The sequence below is a fragment of the Siniperca chuatsi genome, linkage group LG11, assembly GCF_020085105.1.
Source record: "Siniperca chuatsi isolate FFG_IHB_CAS linkage group LG11, ASM2008510v1, whole genome shotgun sequence".
In the NCBI taxonomy this organism is placed as follows: domain Eukaryota; kingdom Metazoa; phylum Chordata; class Actinopteri; order Centrarchiformes; family Sinipercidae; genus Siniperca; species Siniperca chuatsi.
The window spans coordinates 28,905,254-28,928,670 of NC_058052.1; the positions used below are offsets into that span (position 1 = coordinate 28,905,254).

The 23,417-nt window shown below is 42.6% G+C and overlaps 1 protein-coding gene across 4 annotated transcripts; it reads left to right on the top strand.

Annotated features, from left to right (window-relative positions):
* Positions 1-209: 209 nt before the first annotated feature.
* On the top strand, positions 210-22,531 carry LOC122884249 (NACHT, LRR and PYD domains-containing protein 12-like). Of its 4 annotated transcripts, XM_044213903.1 has the most exons (9): positions 3,060-3,371; positions 3,456-3,575; positions 5,048-5,184; positions 6,501-8,382; positions 8,743-8,916; positions 11,689-11,862; positions 15,633-15,806; positions 16,210-16,383; positions 20,831-22,531. In XM_044213903.1, the coding sequence occupies exons 1-9, from the start codon at positions 3,241-3,243 to the stop codon at positions 20,838-20,840; spliced, it is 2,976 nt and encodes a 991-aa protein (XP_044069838.1). In that variant the 5' UTR covers positions 3,060-3,240; the 3' UTR covers positions 20,841-22,531. The 4 variants fall into 4 exon arrangements, with proteins under 4 accessions (XP_044069842.1, XP_044069837.1, XP_044069838.1 ...); XM_044213902.1 differs by lacking the exon at positions 20,831-22,531 and having other exon boundaries at positions 3,059-3,371; positions 16,210-16,586; XM_044213907.1 differs by lacking the exons at positions 3,060-3,371; positions 3,456-3,575; positions 5,048-5,184; positions 20,831-22,531 and adding exons at positions 210-221; positions 4,575-4,577 and having other exon boundaries at positions 16,210-16,584.
* The last annotated feature ends 886 nt before the right edge of the window (positions 22,532-23,417 follow it).

Sequence of the window (23,417 nt, forward strand, 5' to 3'; positions counted from 1 at the left end):
TTGTTTCTAATTTCGCGCTCTGATTCCTCCTCTGACTCCATTTCCGCCATCCACTACACATGTACTTGTGCTTTTGCTTCTGCTGCTGCTTCTCCTTCTTCATCAACGTTATGGTGCATTACCGCCACCAACTGGACTGGAGTGTGGATCGGGACTCTAACTATACCTTCACTAATTATAAAATAAAAGAAAAACACCGTAGTTATATTCTCTTCCAATCTGTTCTCCGAAGATACTGAAACAACAACAGATAACCCTTCAGCGTCGCTTCTCTTCTCTCAGCGTCGTGTTTCGGACAGTAAATCATAACATGTTCTACAGTTTCTTCTTGCTCACAGACTGCACATCTTCCTGTTTTACATAATGTTTAACCCTGTGGGACCAGACGGAGCCTGGATGTTACTGTTTCCTCCCGGTTTCTCTCCTCACGCCGACTTGTCTTTGACTGTTGTAGAACCGCCTTCCTGTTCTCTCTTCTTCACGCTGCCTTCGGCCACCTTTCTCTCAACTTCTGCTTAACTGCGGTTTTCATTTCTGTTTTAGTAAGCGGTCCTGTAAGGTCACTGCGACTCGTCTGTGTGGCTTCCTTTTCGCACTTGTCAGCTGTTTCGTTTCCTGTGATTCCTGCATGTGCTGGGATCCACGCAAACGTCACATTCAGCCCCATCGTTTGAGTTCTACATAGAGTCTGCTGTATCTCTGTGAGACGTCCGGTCTGCTTCCAGCTGATTGCTGCCGAGCTGGAGTCTCACATCTTCAGCCCGTCGCAGCTATGAATGAAACACCAGTGTTGTTAGCTGCGCTCTCTGAAGCATCTGTATGAATCTGAGCTGTAGATACTTTCTATATCTGTCTGTATTATCTGCGGATGGAAAATAAGCTCCTCGTCTTCGCTCTTGTTGCCGAGCCGTGTGAGATCTACAGTCGGGTCAGGGAGCATCCAAGGATGCGTTACTGCTGGACTAATGTTTATTCCAGTTCTTCCTGGTTCTTCTGCTTTCTGCTCAGCTGTCCGTCCAACACTTTCTGTGTCTGTCCTTTGCCCAGCAGGGTTTCAGTGCATCGAGATGATCTTCATTATGTCCTTTAAATGAAGCCAGCAGTTTAAAGACAGCTGCGTTCTCCCATCTCCACTGACGTCGGGCTCGTTCTGATGGCACCTGGACACGGTCTTAAAGCCTGATACTGAATGTTGTCTAGCTTCCTAAGAGATGTACTTGCTGCAGATCCAGAATCTAATACGGATCTTATCGATCCTGTAGATGGTTTTCAGTGCTGATCTCTCGGCCCACCATTCACTTCCCACCAGACATCTCATTACATTTAATACTTTTTTACACTTGTCCGTTACCTTCTGAATATGTGCTGCAGCCCATGTGATTCTTTCATCCAACCACAACCCTAGAAATTTTAATAGTTTCACTCTCTCCAATTCTTGATTATATATCTATAATTTTAAATTACTGTCATTTCTTTTTCGCATAAAGAACATTGTCTTTGTTTTGTCTGCTGAGAACTTAAATGGCCATTCTTCTGTTTTAACAATCGCCATTCTTCACACTTTTCCAAATTGCCCCGTCATCCGCAAAAAGAGAGAATCCCATACTCAGAAAGACATCATTTATCATAATACAAAATAACACAGGACTCACTATACTCCCTTGAGGAGTTTCATTTTCAAATAACACTTCCCTATTTTTACTTCTTGGAATCGATCTTCCATATAAAAAGTCTTTAACCACCTATACAGTGGTGTGCAAAAGTGTTTGCCCCCTTCCTGATTTCTTATTTTTTTTGCATGTTTGTCACACTTAAATGTTTCAGATCATCAAACTAATTTAAATATTAGTCAAAGATAACACAAGTAAACACAAAATGCAGTTTTTAAATGAAGGTTGTTATTTTTAAGGGAAAACAAAATCCAAACCTACATGGCCCTGTGTGAAAAAGTGATTGCCCCCTAAACCTAATAACTGGTTGCTCCACCCTTAGCAGCAACAACTGCAACCAAGCGTTTGCGATAACTTGCAGTGAGTCTTTTACAGCGCTGTGGAGGAGTTTTGGCCCACTCATCTTTGCAGAGTTGTTGTAATTCAGCCACATTGGAGGGTTTTCGAGCATGAACTGCCTTTTTAAGGTCACGCCACAGCGTCTCAATAGGATTCAGGTCAGGACTTTGACTAGGCCGCTCCAAAGTCTTCATTTTGTTCAGGAAGGGGGCAAACACTTTTGTACACCACTGTACATCAGGCCTTTAACCCCTAATTTACTTACTTTAATTAATAATCCTTCCTTCCACATCATATCTGTCACAGATATGCCAGGCCTCACCAGCCAGTAATCACACTCCTGCTCCCAATCACAGCATGCATAAAAGCACACCACTCACCTCACTCAGTGTCCGACCTCGTTCAGACATAGGACTCCTCAACCCACTGCTAGATCGCGTCATTTCAGTCCTCCAGTGGTTTTCCAGTCCCTGCTTACCTCCAGTGTCCTCCCTACATCCACTTTCCCTATCTCCACACTCTCCACTCCTGGCTATCATCCAATAAAGAACATTCCTGTCCACCTCTGTGTCCCCTGCCTGTCAGTAACCCTAACAATATCATAAACCTTCTGAGATTATTCAGTCACAAAGAATCAATAGCATCATCCCCAAAAATGTTAACTGATTAAAAACGGGGGCTCCTGTGCTGAGATGAATTTGTGTTCGTGTTCCCTATAAGTCTGTAACGGAACACATTCAGTTCATTTAGTTTAAGGCACTTTAGTTGGAACTTAAACTAAACAGATTTATTTACATCATCATGACCAAAACTCATTTTAATTCAACCTGCTGAAGCCAAGAGAGACGCTCATAAACACATCATGTTAAACACACACACACACACACACACACAGACTCACCTGATTTCCTGTAAATGGAGAGGGGAGGAGCTACAGTGACCATGTGATCGAGGCACGTGAGAACAGCGAGGGAACTTGAAACTGAAAGTCAGTCAGTTCAGACCTGTTTTTATAGTCTGTGGTTCAGACACAGACAAACAGAGCAGAAGGAGGAAACTGAAGGCTGAGGCAGGGTGAGTGTTAATCCAACATTTTTATTATTTTACTGTCAGAGTCTCTGAGTCAGTTTTCTCCCGTCGACTGTAGAGGAAAGAAATGTTAGAATGAACTCAACAGTTTGATTCATCTGTGGACACAAAGCCGTGATTGGCTGAATAATAAGTCCAGAAGATGAGTGTTTGCGTGGAGGAAGAGGAGGACAGAGCAGAGTCTCCAGGATCCAGCTGTCTGTCTATGAAGAGGGGCCAGTCCAAAGCGGATCCTCCAGGCTTCAGTGATGAACCTGGACCCTCAGACACAAAGTAAGAGAACTGCTACTAACTAATTTATATGACTCATTTACATTTCTACTAAAATGTAATTGCTAACTAAAGTTTGTGACGCAGAGTTGAGTCCAACAGACAGAGAGCAGAGTCTCCAGGATCCAGCTGTCTGTCTCTGAAGAGTGACCGGTCCAAAGGTTTTCTTCCAGACTTCAGTAATGAACCTGGACCCTCAGACACAAAGTAAGAGACTGTTTTTACTGTAAACTGACCTGATGGAAGATGAAGCATTGAGGATGAAGACAAAATGTTCTGCTAAAAGATTTATATTCATGATGCAGAACTATTAGTGCAGATACTGTTTCAAAGTAAGATGGATCTTATTTTATTTCTGTAGCAAAACACCTGAGAACCTCCATTTCACAATTTTCTCTTCAAGAAAATCCTAATTTATTTTCCGTCACGTTGAACTTGCTGTAAAGATTTAGAACAATTTAAAATCTAAAAGAATCTGCTTCAAACTGCTGCTGGACTGAGGCGGCAGCCAGACTGACTGGCCTGAATACAAAATCGGTGTCCGTGTCCTATTGACAAGCAGGGATCTCAGGGGAAATGAGGGATTGGACCTAAATGCAGACAGAGGAAGCAGAACAATGATTTGAGTGGTTTATTTTAAGAGCTTAAAGGCAGATACAGGAAGGCAGACAGGTAGGTACACAGGTTGGCAGGCAGGCAGAAAGGTAACATAAATCCATAAGGGAGCAGGCAGAAAATCCAAGGTACACCGTAAATATCCAAGGAAACACTGGCGAAGCGCTGGGACAACTGACAAAGACGAACTGACACTGAACAAAGGAAAAAACCCGGACTAAATACACTTAGGTAGGGGAGACAACGAGACACAGGTGCAATAAATCAAGGCGGGGCCAACAATCTAAACTGGAGGGAAAGCAAACAAAGACAGGAAGTAAAACCACAAAACACAAGAGGAGAAGAGAACACTACAAAATAAGACAGGAAACAGGACAAGACCCCAAACTATGACGAAACTAATAACGAGCATTTCTACTGAGATTACCTTCACCTGTCCAATAGCTTCATTATGTTTAAATGCTCAGACCTTATGTGCCTTTTGAGACATCTGGTCACTGCCAAGTATTTCATTTCTTACAGTTTGTTTAGCATTAAACGTTATTGAACCTTTTTTGCAAACAGTATGTTGATGCTCACATTTTAATACAGAAAGTGGAGTTCAAAATATGAAGTTAAATGATTAAGTGATTATTATTATTGATAGTTTTTAGTTTTCAGCATCATTAGTTGTTACTTTCATTGCATGCTGGGATATGTAAATAAAGTAAAGACAGGAACATGTTGCAGTTCACAACATGGAGAGAAAATGTAAAGAAAAGGGGTAGGAGAAACTCAGTGAACAAACTTGAAAGCAGTGAAGAGCGAAGCCTCTGAATGCAGAATATAACAGTTATTTGGTGGCGGCAGCAGAGAGGACCAGGAGGCTGCAGGAGAGGGACAGAGATCTGAAGATGTTCCCCAGAGTAGTAGAGGGAAAGTGGTGTTCACGTGCCGCTTGTGTCAATCTGGCTGCTTTTATGTCTCAGTCCGTCCCTGGACAGTAGAGAGTGACAGAAAACAAAGGGAATGACACGCAAACAAGGCAAACATCTGGACTTGAACCTGTGACACCACTGTTACAGGTTGTGTGTCTTACACTGCATCACCTCATACTGGGACCAGTCTGCTTCATCAGGAGACTCCTCCTGTCCCCAGTGTGGAGAAAGATCCAGAACAAGACCTGGACTGCAGACAGCCCGTCAGACCAGGACTGTACAAAGTAAGACTGCACATCTTAAAGATGTAACCTGCTACATTTCATTACATTATGTTCGTTTAGAGACTTACAATAAGTGCATTCAACCATGTGGATACAACCCAAAACCTGCAAGACTCGTGCAGTACATCAACTTCATCAAATAAGCTGAACTGCTTCAAGTGCTGCATTTAGTTTTGGAGTTTTCAGGCTGAAGATGTGTAGAGTTTCTGCTGTCCTGATGTCAGTGGGGAGCTCGGTCCACCATTGTAAATCAAGGACAGCAAATAGTCTGGATTTTGTTGAGCGGTAGCTGGGCCCCCCTCGTAGTGAGGGAGTAGCAAGCCGATTGGCGGCAGCAGAGCGTAGTGGACGGGCTGGTCTGATCATGTCCTGGATGTAGGATGGGCCTGAGCCATTCGCAGCGCAGTAGGCAAGTACCAGTAAATCTGATTGGAGCAGCCTGTGGTAGCCAGTGCAGGGTGCAGAGCAGCGCTGTAGTGTGGGAGAACTTGGGGAGGTTGAAGAGCAGCCAGGCTGCTGCATTCTGGATGAGCTGCAGAGGTCGGAGGGGACATGCAGGCAGACCAGCCAGGAGCGAGTTGCAGTAGTCTGGGCACGAGATGACAAGAGCCTCCTGGGTGAGGAACGGGCTCTGAGCTAACAATAGCACATAGAAACAGTGTGTAAAAATGTAAAGAACAACAAGAGTGTTAAAGAGGGAACAACACTAAAATCCTACAACATATTATGCTAACTTACATGAGCCACAGAGGTTCTGTGAGGCGAGTGAAAATCTGGTTCCTCACAGCTTCAAAAACCCACACCTGCATGAGTGACTGACCATGAATGCCTGACTGAGCTAGCGGGGCCAACCTGATCTGGTCTCCTCCCTCAAACCAAAGCCACGTCTGAGCTAAACTGAGTATAAACTCTGTGTTCACCCCACGTTAAAAATTGTTTTGTTTCTTATGTAGCTGTTCGGACTCCAGCTTGCATTTCGTTGTGCAGCTCTGTGTTGTAGGATGACAAATAAATTAACCTTGTATCTGTCAGTACGTTTGTAGCTTCTAACTGAATCTCTGTGGTTTGGAGTTTCCTCTCACTCCTGTGTTCCTGTTTGGACGTTCAGATGTCAGCCTTTTTTTACTGTTTACTGTTACTTTAGTCATTGCTTTGATTATTTGCTGCTGATGTAAACTCAACAGTCCAAAACTGGACATTTTAACCTTTACTTCTCTATATATTCTGATATTGATCATTTTGTATTGGTAATGAAAATAATCAGCAGATTGTCAAATCTTCTTTGTTTTGTCTCACAGTTTTTTTTTCTTTTTTAGTGAGTGGTGGTCTGCAGGAGGTTTTAGATGAACATAAGATCAGTCTGAGGAGGAGATGTGAACGTGTGACTGAAGGAAGTGATGAAACAGGAAGTGGAACCCTCCTCAACAGGATCTACACTGAGCTCTACATCACAGACGGACAGCGTGAAGAGGTTAATACCCAACATGAGGTGAGGCAGCTTGAGACAGCTTCCAAGATGAAGACCCTCCATGACACTCCAATCAAGTGCCACGACATCTTTAAAGCCTTACCTGGCCAACAGGGACACATCAGAGTCGTTCTGACGAACGGCGTCGCTGGCGTTGGAAAAACCTTCTCGGTGCAGAAGTTCACTCTGGACTGGGCAGAGGACTTGGAAAACCAAGACGTCAGTCTGCTGATTCTGCTTTCGTTCAGGGAGCTGAACTTGATCAGAGATGCGCGGTACAGTCTTCTCCAGCTGCTCCATGTTTTCCATCCAACATTACAGAAGGTCACAGCAGAGAAGCTCGCTGTCTGTAAACTTCTGTTCATCTTTGACGGCCTGGATGAAAGCAGACTTTCACTGGATTTCCACAACAATGAGGTCGTGTCTGATGTCACACAGAAGTCATCAGTCAACGTGCTGCTGACAAACCTCATCGAGGGGAATCTGCTTCCCTCGGCTCTCGTCTGGATCACTTCCCGACCTGCAGCAGCCAATCAGATCCCTCCTTCATGTGTTGGCAGGGTAACAGAAGTACGAGGCTTCACTGACACCCAGAAGGAGGAGTACTTCAGGAGGAGATTCAGTGATGAAGAGCTGTCCAGCAGAATCATCTCGCACATCAAGACATCCAGGAGCCTCCACATCATGTGTCTAATCCCAGTCTTCTGCTGGATCACTGCTACAGTTCTGGAGCACATGTTGACTACAGACCAGAGAGGAGAGCTGCCCAAGACCCTGACTGACATGTACTCACACTTCCTGCTGGTTCAGACAAAGAGGAAGAAGCAGAAGTATGATGAGGGTCATGAGACGAGTCCACAGGAGCTGACAAAGGCTGATAGGAAGGTTCTTCTGAAGCTCGGGAGGCTGGCGTTTGAACAGCTGGAGGAAGGAAACATCATGTTCTACCAAGAAGAGCTGGAGCAGTGTGGTCTGGATGTCTCAGAGGCCTCGGTGTACTCAGGAGTTTGTACAGAGATCTTCAGAAGAGAGAGTGTGATCTTCCAGAAAACAGTCTACTGCTTTGTTCATCTGAGCGTTCAGGAGTTTCTGGCTGCCGTCTACATGTTCCACTGTTACACCAACAGGAAGACAGAGGTACTGAAGGCATTTCTGGAAGATGATGATGACGACAGGGACTCAAACCCAAAGTCTTTTCTCAAAAAGATTTTTAAGACTATTGGAAACAATGATAGCCCATCCCTGGGAACCCAACATGTTGATTCAACCCTGGACGTCTTCCTGAGGAGTGCCATGGAGAAATCTCTCCAAAGTGAAAATGGCCACCTGGACCTGTTTGTTCGCTTCCTTCATGGCCTCTCTCTGGAGTCCAACCAGACACTCTTAGGCGGCCTGCTGGGTCGGACAAACAACAGTCCAGAAATCATCCAGAGAGCCATCAACAACCTGAAGGAGATGAACAGTGATGAGATCTCTCCTGACAGAAGCATCAACATCTTCCACTGTCTGATGGAGATGAACGACCACTCAGTCCATCAGGAGATCCAAGAGTTCCTGAAGTCAGAGAACAGATCAGAGAAGAAACTCTCTGTGATCCACTGCTCAGCTCTGGCCTACATGCTGCAGATGTCAGAGGAGGTTCTGGATGATTTGGACCTGAAGAAGTACAACACATCAGAAGAGGGACGACAGAGACTGATTCCAGCTGTGAGGAACTGCAGAAAGGCTGTGTAAGTCCAGATGTGATTATCAACATTGTAAAGCAACGTAAAGCAGAAGCATCAGTATTAAAGATACACACTTTGGTGCCCTGTTAATCAAATATGACACGTTTACATTACAGACATTTGGTAGACACTTTTGTCTGAAGCTGCAGTTTGTGGTTCATTAAGTTGCTGAAGGACACTTGGACATGTGGACAGGAGGAGCTCAAGTTTCAAACCTTGTGATCAATGGCTGACCACCTGACCAGCTGAGCTTTCAGCCGCTAATGTTAATGAGCTTTGTGATGCAAAATGTACAGAGTCTATTTTTATAACAAAGTGTCAGATTTTATTATACTTTAAGTTTTATATTCTCTGTCATCACAGACTTTCCTACTGTCGACTCTCAAAGCCTCACTGTGAAGTCGTGGCCTCAGCTCTGAAGTCCAACCCCTCCCATCTGAGAGAGCTGGACCTGAGTCGCAACAACCTGCAGGGTTCTGGAGTGAAGCTGCTGTCTGCTGGACTGGAGAGTCCACACTGCAGACTGGAGACACTGAGGTCAGTTCATGTATTTTGCTCTTGTCCAGTGTATATCTACCAAATTTAAATCCATTACAGAAGATTTTAATTTCCTTCAGTTCTCTTGTTTTCTGGGTTTGTCTGAGCTCAAATCACAACAGCTCTTTTTTAAAGTTTGTCAGTCTGAACAGTTTGGCTCTGAATTTAGTCTGTACTTAATCTGGATTCATGTTATTAAGGAAACTGTTGGATTTATCCTTCAATGTACTGCAAAATCAAATTAATATTTATAATTTTCTTACATGTGAGACACATCTGTATATAAAAAATTAAAGGAGTTTAACACATTTTCAGGAATGATGTCTTTTTATACATGTTGGGATTCAGGTAGGGCAGGTTTGGTTATTAGCTGAAATATCAAATATATTTATGAATATTAATACATTTATTAATCTTAGAAAAGGTTTCAGTCGTAGTCATCTGGACACTGTTTTCAGAATCAAGACGTTTCGGCTCCCATCCGGAAGTCATTCTCAATTGTGAAAATGGTCTGAGAACTCAGAAATTTAAGCTACTCTGTGTTGCTGAAGCCCTGTAATCAGGCCTATTGTTTTCTGGCTGCACCTCCCTCATCACTGTTAAGTACCTGATTAGCATATGATTGGCTTGACCATAGTGTTAATACACTGTGGTAAACGGCTGGCAAGTTGAATCTCAGACCACCATTTCTGTTTAAAGAGGGGTTTTCTTTTTTCACAAAAATGGCTTCTTTGACTCCTCTTTCAAACCAACTCTTCTCTCTATTGAGAATGACTTCCGGATGGGAGCCGAAACGTCTTGATTCTGAAAACTGTGTCCAGATGACTATGACTGAAACCTTTTCTACGATGGAACACTCCTGGACGAATGAGGGACTACATCGTCCTACATTTATTAATATAAATTAATAATTACGGGGCACCACCCTGGGATCAGGGACCAATAACCAAACGTGAAGAACAGTCTATAAGGTGGCTGTTCACCTAAAAATGTTGATATTTAAGGTACTATCTTACATTAAAAAGGGGAAAGTGAAGGGTGAGGTCCGAGCACTGACCACCGCAACCAGCTATTATCACAACATGTACACACAATAACCACAGACAACTGCTCATTAAAAGATACAATAGCATTTATTTAACCTTAGCACTGATTAACAACCAATAACCTCAGCCAACAACCACTATCGTCTAGTCTAAATGGCGGGCAGACCCGCAAATCTCAAACAAAGGACAGAGCCAAAACAGGAGGAAGAGCTCTATTTGTCCTCAAGATAACATGCAGCTTAGCTGGTTAAGCTGCCACGTTATCTGGGTCGTTTGAGATGTGTGCAAGCATGTAAATTTCTGTGTAAAGGTGCGTGGGTTAGTGGAGAGAGGAAAGCACGAGGAATTTCAAATGACGTGACAAAGCATAAAAACTGTCCCTGTCCCTGTTACTGGACTTTGGTCTGATAAAGCACACTTATTAGCTCCCACAGCGGCTAAAGCTAACACAGTTATGGCCCAGTGGCGTGGAACCAGTACGAAATGGAACAAGCTAAAACAAAGGCTATATAGACTTGATGACGTCATAGCTGTGCACCAAGGTTTCATGCGTTGTCTCGCGCGTCTCATCCAATAGGAATCCAGTGTTTGGATTCAACTGAGATCTTGCGTTGCCTTTAAGCGAGGTTTCGTCTCAATTTCACATTCAGGTGCGAGTTAACGTCTGTGTTGACTTGGCGCCTTCCTACTGTCAGTTCTTTGTTTCTCAGTCAAGTCTCTTACTGAAGGCTTTGGTCTTTAGGTCGGCCTATCGTTTGTCCCTCACACGTCGTGAGGCTAGACGAGGCCCAACATACATAACCTTCAGAACACAGTATTTTACAGGAACTTACACATTTATACATGAAACCCCTCTCTCTCTCACACACACACAGATACAAACACACTCTAAAACTCACATACAGGAGCACAGAGAGTGTGAAGCTTATTTCCAAATGCAGCTGTTTGAAGCATTGTCTGATCTGTCACCAACGACAGGTGACACTTCAACATGTAACGATGCTTCTGTCAGAAAGACTCTACCAGTAAACAGGAGCATAAATAATGCACTATATTTGTGTGGGAAGGTACTAGGTTACATTTAAGATGAAGACCATGCCTCTCGCTTTGCTCAGTGCACATTTAAACCAGTTATAAAGATGACTGAGGATGAAGCTCACAGTCAGTCAGCTGTGTGTTGATGGAGATGACAGTGGTGATGAGGATAGTCTAAATCTGTGGTTTGAAATGAGAGCATCAGAAGAGCTGGGACAGGTGTTAAAGAGGGTTGTAAAGGTTTGTGTTTACTTCAATGATTTATTTCATAAAGACTTATTTATTTCATAGTGGCCATTTTGGAATTCTATAGAAAACATCTGTCTTAGTATTTTTCATAAAATGAGACACGATTGTTATGAACTAGAAGAAACAGATGAGAATGAAAGTAACAAAAGTAACAATACATCTGATTTCATAATTGTTCCAGACTTGACTAAGATCAGCAGCATGTTATTGATCTGTGTTGACATGAATAGGTGTATGAATGTTGTGCTGATATTTGGATGATGTCTGCAGAAGGCTGACATTATGATGATCCACAATAACACAAAGACAAAGTCACTCTACTCATTTTAGGGAGAAGCTCATTGATTAGGACAGAGTGATGTTGAGCTACACATTTCAAACCTGAACACATCTGATTGGATTATAAATGGATTTTTATCTCCATCATTTATTCTTTATTCAGATTGAGTGGCTGCAAGTTATCAGAGACCAGCTGTGCTTCTCTGGCTTCAGCTCTGAAGTCCAACCCCTCCCATCTGAGAGAGCTGGACCTGAGTAACAACAAGCTGCAGGATTCAGGAGTGAAGCTGCTGTCTGCTGGACTGGAGAGTCCACACTGTAGACTGGAGACTCTGAGGTCAGTTCACTGACTCTCTGTTACTATTGTAGATCTGATATGTTTAATTAACAATTGAACCTAATTGATGTTCATAGATAACTTTCATCAATAAAGTTTTACATTTCCTTTTGTTCATATTTTCATGTTTCTTGTACAAAATTTAGTCTGCAGTTACAAAAGACTTGTGTGTCTTAAAGAAACTGTAGAAAATGTCCACTGTTAGCTGTTAAAGTAAATTCATGTGTATAATTGTTGTTAAATGGTCACATCTGTATACAGAAGATCCTCTGAAATAATATTTGTTTTAAACTGATCAAGTTTACTTGCTGAAGTAGAAATATTTCTTTGGTTTCTGTTGGTTTGAATGTGTTTTCACAAATAATGTCTGATCATTGATATTGATCCTTCAGAACACACATACACACTATCACACACAGAGAGATCAAAGCATATTTCCAAATGCAGCTGTTTAAAGGATCAATATAGTTTTTCTCCTCTGATTCCAGACTTGACTGAGATCAGTAGCATGTTATTAATCTGTGTTGACATGAATAGATGTGTGAATGTTGTGCTGACAAAAATCAATGACAAAATCACTCTACTCATTTTAGGGAAAAACTCATTGATTAGGACAGAGTGATGTTGAGCTACACATTTCAAACCTGAACACATCTGATTGGATTATAAATGGATGTTTATCTCCATAATTTATTCTTTATACAGATTGTGGGGCTGCAGTTTGTCAGAGACCAGCTGTGCTTCTCTGGCCTCAGCTCTGAAGTCCAACCCCTCCCATCTGAGAGAGCTGCAGCTGAGTAACAACAAGCTGCAGGATTCAGGAGTGGAGCTGCTGTCTGCTGGACTGGAGAGTCCACACTGTGGACTGGAGACTCTGAGGTCAGACACCATTTTTTACTTCTGTGCTGAGATTAATATGATGTGAAAGTTGTGGTGACACTAAAATGCAGACATGAGGCTGATATTATACTGATCCACACTGAGTATCTTAATGCTGAAGTCTATTTTCTTCTTCAGTGGTTTAGTCCATTGACTGTGGCAGAGCAATGTTGAGCTACATATTTAAAACCTTAATATAACAAGAAAAATTTCCACTGGATATTTCACTCTGAACCTCTAAAAGTCTTCATTTTCATCTTTTATTCCAGATCAGTGAAGAAATAAATAATCTCTATTTCAGCTATTAGACAATCGCAAATATATTCAGTATTTGCTTTTTCCAACGTTGTTATTAAGCTATGTGATGCTTTTACTGACTGAATAGTTTAAACTGAAGAAGCTTTGATTTTATGACTCCACTATTCCTATAAGAAATATTGTCGATGTCTTTTGTTCACATTTCCCCAAAACTCATTCTGACATATTTGGCATCTTTGGAATCTTTGGGATCTTCAGTCGAATCTTAAATCAGTTTCTGTGGGTTTTTATTTGTGTTTGGCTGCACAACATGAGTTTGTATCGATGGAGCCACTGGTGGAGCTGGCAGAGTTTAAGAACTGAATTCACTTCGTCTTTATTGAAGTAGCAGCATGTTGTCATTTATATTAATGAGAGCTCTTTTTCACTTTTTGTATTTTATAGTTTTGAAACTGCATCCTAGGTGTTTGGAGTTATCATTTTCCAAACGTTTACATTCTAAACCTTCTTCAGCTCTGAACAGATCATTAAACACTGAATGATTTCAAGCAGGAACATTGTCGTCTAAAGTTACATCATTTATTCTTTATTCAGATTGTGGGGCTGCAGGTTGTCAAAGATCAGCTGTGCTTCTCTGGCCTCAGCTCTGAAGTCCAACCCCTCCCATCTGAGAGAGCTGCAGCTGAGTAACAACGAGCTGCAGGATTCAGGAGTGGAGCTGCTGTCTGCTGGACTGGAGAGTCCACACTGCAGACTGGAGACTCTGAGGTCAGTTCACTGACTGTCTGTTACTATCGTAGATCTGATATGTTTAATTAACAGTTGAACCTAATTGATGTTCATACATAACTTACATCCATAAAGTTGTAAATTTCCTTTTGTTCATATTTACATATTTCTTTTACTAAATGTTATCCACAGTCACAAAAGCCTTGTGTTTCTTAGAGAAACTGTAGAAAATGTCCACTGTTAGCTGTTAAAGTAAATTCATTTGTATAATATTTGGTAAATGGTCAAATCTGTATTCAGAAGATCCTCTGAACTAATATTTGTTTTAAACTGATCAAGTTTACTTGCTGAAGTAGAAATATTTCTTTGGGTTCTGTTGATTTGAATGTGTTTTCACGAATAATGTCTGATCATTGATATTGATCCTTCAAAACACACACACACACACACACACACACACACACACACACACACAGAGTAACACACAGAGATCAAAGCATGTTTCCAGTGCAGCTGTTTAAAGGATCAATATAGTTTTTCTCCTCTGATTCCAGACTTGACTGAGATCAGTAGCATGTTATTGATCTGTGTTGACATGAATAGATGTGTGAATATTGTGCTGACATTTGGATGATGTCTGCAGAAGGCTGACATGATGATGATCCACAATAACACAATGACAAAGTCACTCTACTCATTTTAGGGAAAAGCTCATTGATTAGGACAGAGTGATGTTGAGCTACACATTTCAAACCTGAACACATCTGATTGGATTATAAATGGATTTTTATCCCCATCATTTATTCTTTATTCAGACTAAGTTCCTGCAGTTTGTCAGAGATCAGCTGTGCTTCTCTGGCCTCAGCTCTGAAGTCCAACCCCTCCCATCTGAGAGAGCTGGAGCTGAGTAACAACAAGCTGCAGGATTCAGGAGTGAAGCTGCTGTCTGCTGGACTGGAGAGTCCACAATGCAGACTGGAGACTCTGAGGTCAGACACCATTTTTACTTCTGTGCTGAGATTAATATGATGTGAAAGTTGTGGTGACACTAAAGTGCTGACATGAAGCTGATATTATACTGATCCACACTGAGTATCTTAATGCTGAAGTCTATTTTCTTCTTCATTGGTTTAGTCAATTGACTGTGGCAGAGCAATGTTGAGCTACACATTTAAAGCCTTAATATAACAAGAAAAATCTCCACTGGATAATTCACTCTGAACCTCTTAAACTCTTCATTTTCATCTTTTATTCCACATCATGTTTCTGTTTAAATAAATGATAAAAAAATACATAAATACAATTATGAATGCATAATTTAAACTGTCAGACAATAACAGCTATAATCAGTATTTCTTTTTCCAGCATTATGAAGCTATGTGATGCTTATACTGACTGAATAGTTTAAACTGAAGAAGCTTTGATTTTATTACTCTACTATTCCTATAAGAAATATTGTAGTTGTCTTTTGTTCACATTTTCCCAAAATTAATCCCGACATATTTGGCATCTTTGGAAACTTTGGGATCTTGAGTCGAATCTTAAATCAGTTTCTGTGGGTTTTTATTTGTGTTTGGTTGCACAACATGAGTTTGTATCGATGGAGCCACTGGTGGAGCTGGCAGAGTTTAAGAGGTGAAGTCACTTCGTCTTTATTGAAGTAGCAGCATGTTATTAGCATCTATTTATTTTATTATTTATTTATTTTATTTTAATGAGAGCTCTTTTTCACTTTTTGTATTTTACAGTTTTGAACCTGCATCCTGTTGGGTTCAGATTTTTGGAGTTTCCATTTTCTAAACTTTTACATTATAAACCTTCTTCAGCTCTGAACAGATTAAACAATTAATGTTTTCAAGCAGGAACATTGTCTTCTAAAGTTACATCATTTATTCTTTATTCAGATTGAGTGGCTGCAGTTTGTCAGAGATCAGCTGTGCTTCTCTGGCCTCAGCTCTGAAGTCCAACCACTCCCATCTGAGAGAACTGGAGCTGAGTGACAACAAGCTGCAGGATTCAGGAGTGAAGCTGCTGTCTGCTGGACTGGAGAGTCCACACTGTAGACTGGAGACTCTGAGGTCAGTTCACTGACTCTGTTACTATTGTAGATCTGATATGTTTAATTACCATTTTACACACACACACACACACACACACACAGAGGAACAGAGAGAGATCGAAGCATGTTTCCAAATGCAGCTGTTTAAAGGATCAATATAGTTTTTCTCTTCTGATTCCAGACTTGACTGAGATCAGCAGCATGTTATTGATCTGTGTTGACATGAATAGGGGTATGAATGTTGTGCTGACATTTGGATGATGTCCGTAGAAGGCTGACGTTATGGTGATCCACAATAACACAAAGACAAAGTCACTCAACTCATTTTAGGGAAAAGCTCATTTATTAGGACATAGTGATGTTGAGCTACACATTTCAAACCTGAAATGGATGTTTATCTCCATCATTTATTCTTTATTCAGATTGAGGGGCTGCAGTTTGTCAGAGATCAGCTGTGCTTCTCTGGCCTCAGCTCTGAAGTCCAACCCCTCCCATCTGAGAGAGCTGGACCTGGGTGACAACAAGCTGCAGGATTCAGGAGTGAAGCTGCTGTCTGCTGGACTGGAAAGTCCACACTGCAGACTGGAGACTCTGAGGTCAGTAGAGGGCTGTAGTCAGTCCATGCTGCTTTCAGAAGTATTGTACTAAACACAGTATCAAAGCAAAGATCCAGTCAGCTTCTTTTCCTTTCGGCTGTTCCCTTTCAGGGGTCGCCACAGCGAATCATGCGCCTCCATCTAACCCTGTCCTCTGCATCCTCTTCACTCGCGCCAATTAACTTCATGTCCTCTCTCACTACATCCATAAATCTCCTCTCTGGTCTTCCTCTAGACCTCCTGCCTGGCAGCTCCAACCTCAGCATCCTTCTACCAATATATTCACAGTCTCTCCTCTGAACATGTCCAAACCACCGCAATTTGGCCTCTCTGACTTTATCTCCGAAACGTCTAACATGAGCTGTCCCTCTGATGTACTCATTCCTGATCCTGTCCATCTTCGTCACTCCCAAAGAGAACCTCAACATCTTAAGCTCTGCTACCTCCAGCTCTGCCTCTTGTCTTTTCTTCAGTGCAACTGTCTCTAAGCTGTACAACATCGCTGGTCTCACCGCCGTCTCGAACACCTTTCCTTTCATTCTTGCTGATACTCTTTTATCACCCTAAGTACTAAAAGTCCTGCACCTTCTTCACCTCTGCTCCCTGTGACCTCACCGTCCCACCTGGGTCCCTCTCATTGACGCACCTGTATTCTGTCTTACTGCGGCTAAGCTTTATTCCTCTGTTTTCCAGAGCAGACCTCCATCTCTCTAGATTTTCCTCCACCTGCTCCCTGCTCTCACTACAAATCACAATGTCATCCGCAAACATCATAGTCCATGGAGATTCCTGTCTAACCTCATCTGTCAGCCCGTCCATCACCAGAGCAAACAAGAAGGGACTCAGAGCCGATCCTTGATGCAGACCCACCTCCACCTTGAACTCCTCCGTCACACCTACAGCACACCTCACCACGGTCTTACAGCTCTCATACATGTCCTGTACCACTCTAACATACTTCTCTGCCACTCCAGACTTCCTCATACAATACCACAGCTCCTCTCTCGGCACCCTGTCATACGCTTTCTCTAAATCTACGAAGACACAATGCAACTCCCTATGACCTTCTCTGTACTTCTCCATCAGCATCCTCAAAGCAAATACTGCATCTGTTGTACTCTTTCTAGGCATGAAACCATATTGCTGCTCACAAATGCTCACCTCTGCCCTTAGCCTAGCTTCCACTACTCTTTCCCACAACTTCATTGTATGGCTTATCAGCTTTATTCCTCTGTAGTTGCCACAGCTCTGCACATCTCCCTTGTTCTTAAAAATTGGCACCAGTACACTTCTCCTCCATTCCTCAGGCATCCTCTCACTCTCCAAGATCTTGTTAAACAAACTAGTCAGAAACTCTACTGCCACCTCTCCTAGACACTTCCATACCTCCACAGGTATGTCATCAGGACCAACTGCCTTTCCACTCTTCATCCTCTTCAACGTCCTCCTCACTTCACTCTTGCTAATCTTTGCTACTTCCTGCTCCACACCAGTCACCTCTTCTACTCTTCGTTCCCTTTCATTTTCCTCATTCATCAACTCTTCACAGTACTCCTTCCATCTTTCCATCACACTCCTGGCACCTGTCAATACATTTCCATCCTTATCTTTAATCACCCTAACCTGCTGCACATCCTTCCCATCTCTATCTCTTTGTCTGGCCAACCTGTACAAATCCACCTCTCCCTCTTTAGTGTCCAACCTAGCATACAAGTCCTCATATGCTCCTTGTTTGGCCTTTGCCACCTCTACCTTCACCTTACGCTGCATCTCCCTGTACTCCTGTCTACTCTCTTCAGTCCTCTCAGTGTCCCACTTCTTCTTAGCTAGCCTCTTTCTCTGTATACACTCCTGAACTTCCTCGTTCCACCACCAAGTCTCCTTGTCCACTTTCCTCTTACCAGATGACACACCGAGTACCCTCCTACCTGTCTCCCTGATCACATTTGCTGTAGTGGTCCAGTCATCTGGGAGCACTTCCTGACCACCCAGAGTCTGTCTCAGCTCCTCCCTGAAAACTACATGACATTCTTCCTTTTTCAACTTCCACCACTTCGTCCTCTGCTCTGCCTTTGTCCTCTTGATGTAGTCCACCTGAGTGCTTCTACCTCCGCTCTTATATTCCACCCTATGTTCCTGCCTCTTCTGGAAGAAAGTGTTCACTACAGCCATTTCCATCCTCTTTGCAAAGTCTACCACCATCTGTCCTTCTGCGTTCCTGTCCTGAAGACCAAACCTGCCCATCACATTCTCATCACCTCTGTTCCCTTCACCTACATGCCCATTGAAATCTGCACCAATCACCACTCTCTCACCTCTGGGGATGCTCTGCATCACTTCATCTAACTCATTCCAGAATTTCTCCTTCTCTTCTAACTCACATCCTACCTGTGGGGCATAACCACTCACAACATTGAACATCACCTCTTCAATTTCCAGCTTCAGACTCATCAACCTGTCTGATACTCTTTTCACCTCTAGAACATTCCTCACAAACTCCTCTTTCAGGATAACTCCTACTCTGTTTCTCTTCCTATCTGACCCATGGTAGAACAACTTGAACCCTGCTCCTAAGCTTCTAGCCTTGCTACCTTTCCACCTGGTCTCCTGGACACACAGTATGTCCACATTCCTTCTCTGCATCATGTCAATCAACTCTCTAGCCTTCCCTGTCATAGTCCCAACATTCAAAGTCCCTACTGTCAGTCCTACATTCTTAGCTTTACTCTTCTCTCCCTGCCTATGAACACCTTCCTCCTCTCCTTCTTCATCTTTGACCAACAGTAGTCCAATTTCCACCGGTACCCTGTAGGTCAACAGCAACGGTGGCGGTCGTTGTTAACCCGGGCCCCGACCGATCCGGTATGGAAGTCATTTTCAAGATTCGCATTTTTAATTTGGTATGTGTTTTGCCCTTCCTGACACAACCCTCTGCATTTATCCAGACTTGGGACTGGCACAAGAAGACACTGGCTTGTCCCCCCTTGTGGTTGCATTCAAAGCAAAGATCCAGTATTTCCTGTAAACCTCCGACCTTCTCAGTGGCTACTTTCCTCAGTGAAGCTGTGAGAGGAGGATGGTGACGGGCTTCAGGATTAGACAGAGAGACAGAGAGAGAGAACAGTCAGCCAATCAGATGAGCCAGAAACTCGTTGTGATCATGTGTTTGAGTCGATGTGAAGACGACTGTTGTTGCTGTGTTCATGTCTACGGGAAATAAAGCTGGATTCCAGCTGGCAGCATTACAACATGTACAGAGACAGTGTCCTCGTTCATCAGACTGTCGTAGCATCAAATCTGATCTCAAAGTGTTTGTTCTCTCATTTCAACACTAAACAATTGATCAGTTCATCTTTGTCACAGCTCTGAGATCAGTCTGACTGAAGCCTGCAGATCACTGGCTCTTATTTCAAAGAACTATCGTTACATTTAGTCACCATGTGGTCTTTCTGCAGACCAGAACCTCTGCTGAAGTCCAGTAATCACAGCTGACGTTTAGCTGTTCAGTCTTTGTGTGAACATGTAGGACCTTTAACATCATATATATATCTGTCCATTTGTCTTTTCTTGTGTCCAAATGTTTTTATAATCAGAATCAGAAATACTTTCCAGTTTAATGACTTAGGGTCATACAGACTACATTTAGAGGGAGGAGTTAAAGAGTTTGATGGCCACATACAGACATTACTTCCTGTGGCGCTCTGTGGTGCATTGTGGGGGGATGAGTCTTCCGCTGAAGGTGCTCCTTTGTTTGACCAGCACGTCATGGAGCGGGTGGGAGATGCTGTCCAAGATGGCGTGTAGTTTACCCAGCATCCTCCTCTCTGACACCACCGCCAGAGAGTCCAGCTCCACCCCCACAATGTCACCGGCCTTACGGATCAGTTTGTTGAGTCTGTTAGCATCCGCTACCCTCAGCCTGCTGCCCCAGCATGCAACAGCATACAGGATAGCACTGGCCACCACAGACTCATAAAATACTCCATATTTACATATTTGTCATGTAACATTTCAGAAGTAGATGAAATATTCAGACGTGACTGAGACGCTGGTTTTTAACAGCTCTGAGCCCTAACAGCAGTAAATCCATCATTAAAGTGAGCAGTGAATATCTGTCTGTTTCTGCAGTCGTGATGCGTTCAGGGACTCTCAGCACTTTATTTCCACTGTGTGCTTCAGTGAAATCTGCAGAGTAAACAGACTTGATGCCCAAAGTCCCTGCAGGTGTGTGAGCTTCCAGCTCAGTGTGTTCACTCCAACACGTTAACATGAGCGCTGAAAGGAAGCTGGCTGCGCTACACAGCCGCTCCACTTCTAGTCTGAACAGGACTGAAGTCCCTGCTGGTCTTTATACTGGATGTGCTGCTTCACTGACTGACAGCTGATGGAGGGAGTCTCTGTAAACACTGATTTATCACTTCCGCTGTCTGTCTTCTTCTCTCATCAGATGGAAGTGATCTCAGCAGCAGCTGGTGTGTGGAGAGGCTCTGACTGGGCCATGTTACTGGGAGGTGGAGTGGAGAGGAGAGCTTCATCCAGCAGTGACTGACGGAGGAATCACAACAAGTGGAGTCTCAGTGCTGCAGTCTGAACTGCTCTGGGATCAGCTCCACTGTCAGACACAAAGGCAAGTCCACCATCGTCCCTGTGTGTTCCTCTGGATGTGGCAGAGTATCATCAGTGTATCTGGACTCTCTGCTGCTGCTCTGTCCTTCTACACAGTCTCTGCAGACACACTGAGACTCCTTCACTCCTTCTGCTCCACACTCAGCCACCTCCTCCACCTGCACCTGGACCTGGTCCTGCACCTGCACCTGGACCTGCACCTGCACCTGGACCTGCACCTGCACCTGGACCTGAACCTGGACCTGGACTTTATTTAGTCTTTTTTTATTCCTTCACATATTCTGAACCCAAAGTGCCTCTGCAGATTAGTTCTGTTTATGACAACATAACTGCAGATTAACACTTATTTAAATGGTTTCTCTGTTTTGTTTTCTGTTACATCTCCACCTTGTGGAATGATGGAGAATTGCAGTTAATTTCCACATTATATTTCTAATTCATTTTGGAAGTTGATGTGAGAAAGCAGCATCCAGCCTGAATGCATAAAGTTACCTCTCTGAAGTTCTGGTTATTACCACCAATACCAGACTTTTCTCTTAGTTTAACAGTTTGTAACACAGAAACAAGAAGATAAAACCTGTAGAAAGTTTAATCGAAGCTTCACTGAGTTTCACAAACTGAAACATGATTCTGACTCCAAACTCAAGTATCATTGTTATTAGTGCAAGATTATATATCTATTAGCTTTTTAAAATAGTCTGTTTTGCTAGTATATCCCAACAGATTGTGTTATTGCAGAGAACTGAACTAAAGAACTGAAGTCTGGTGATAATTATCTGTGGGTTTGTCACTATGAACGACCTCTTTCACGTCCTCATTTGATCCATTGTTAATATACAAATATTGATTAGAGAAGCTTGTAGTTACTGAAATATCTCTGGATGTTGGTGAAAAGCCAGTGCCAGTGCCAGTGTCTTAAACCTTGGTCACACACTGAACACCAGAACATTTTAATAACTTGGTTTATAATATTTTTTTCTTTTGACATCAAATGAATCAGAAAATATGTCAAATATAACAGAAAAAGTACTAACTATAAACTGTAGTGTCATTATTAGTGATTTAGATGATGTACATGTATATATTTGTTCCGTTTTCTCATATCTTTGTTTTATCTCTTTATGTATTCTTGCTTTTGTTTTTTATTAAGAAATACACAGATTCTCTAAAAAGCAGATTAGTTTAAATTAAGTGCCACCTGGATTTTATGTTCCCAAACATGATTTCAAATGATTGTTTCCTGCTGCAAGAGGACAATTCTTTTTTTGTCAATAAGTTCTTGGGAATTTTGGTTACCCAGATATTAAGACACTAAATTACATGAAGGACAAAACAAAAGGAGAGCAAGTAGACACATGGTACTGCATCCACATGTGTCAAAACACTGTGTATCATAAAACTTAAAGATTAAACACCCAATGTCTGAAAAATATTAGTAAAATGTCCAAAAAGTGTACTGTGTTCATTTTGACATTAAGAAATGACAGAATCAAATAAACTCAAATCAAATCTTTTGACATGATAATTGGTATTTGTATAGACTGAAACCAGCTCCACATTTACCCTGATATATGTGTATATATGTATGTCCTGTGGCCCACAACCACAGATCCAGACTCTGCAGCCCCGGAGGCAGAAATACCTGCTGAAAGCGACAGAAGGAGAGAGGAGAGAAACGAGAAAGCACAAAACTACGGTACAGAGAAGATGTCGAGTTAGTAACATGCAGTAATGGGATAAAAATGCATCCAGATGGAGAGGGAGAGGAGGAGAGAGGAAAGAGGTGCATCATGGGAAGTCTCCTGGCAGTCTAGGCCTATAAAGGAGCTTGATAACTGAAGGCTCTGGCTCCTGGTCTACTTTTGGAGACTCTAGGAACCACAAGTAACCCTGCAACCTGGGAGCGCAGTGTTCTAGTCTGATAATAAGGTGTTATGAGCTCTTTAAGATATGATGGTGCCTGACTGTTAAGAGCTTTGTAGGTGAGGAGAAGGATTTTAAATTCTATTCTGGATTTTACAGGGAGCCAGTGCAGAGAAGCTAATATTGGAGAGATATGATCTCTTTTCCTAGTTCTTGTCAGTACACGTGCCGCAGCATTCTGGATCAACTGGAGAGTCTTAAGGGACTTATTCAAGCAGCCTGATAATAAGGAATTGCAATAGTCCAACCTAGAAGTAACAAATGCATGCACTAGTTTTTCGGCATCATTTTGAGACAGAATGTGACTGATTTTTGCAATGTTACGTAGGTGAAAGAAGGCAGTCCTTGAAGTTTGTTTCATGTGGGAGTTAAAGGATAAATCCTGATCAAAGATAACTCAGAGGTTCCTTACGGTGCTGCTGGAGGGCAATGACATCTAGAGTAACTATATCTTTAGATAATGTGTCTCAGAGGTGTTTGAGGCC

Bases quoted from the DNA above. Each gene is read 5' to 3' on its own strand.
- LOC122884249 (XM_044213902.1), top strand. From the start codon at position 3,241: ATGAGTGTTTGCGTGGAGGAAGAGGAGGACAGAGCAGAGTCTCCAGGA. The intron at 8,917-11,688 runs GTCAGTTCATGT...TTCTTTATTCAG, and splicing joins TGCAGACTGGAGACACTGAG to ATTGAGTGGCTGCAAGTTAT. The intron at 11,863-15,632 runs GTCAGTTCACTG...TTCTTTATTCAG, and splicing joins TGTAGACTGGAGACTCTGAG to ATTGAGTGGCTGCAGTTTGT.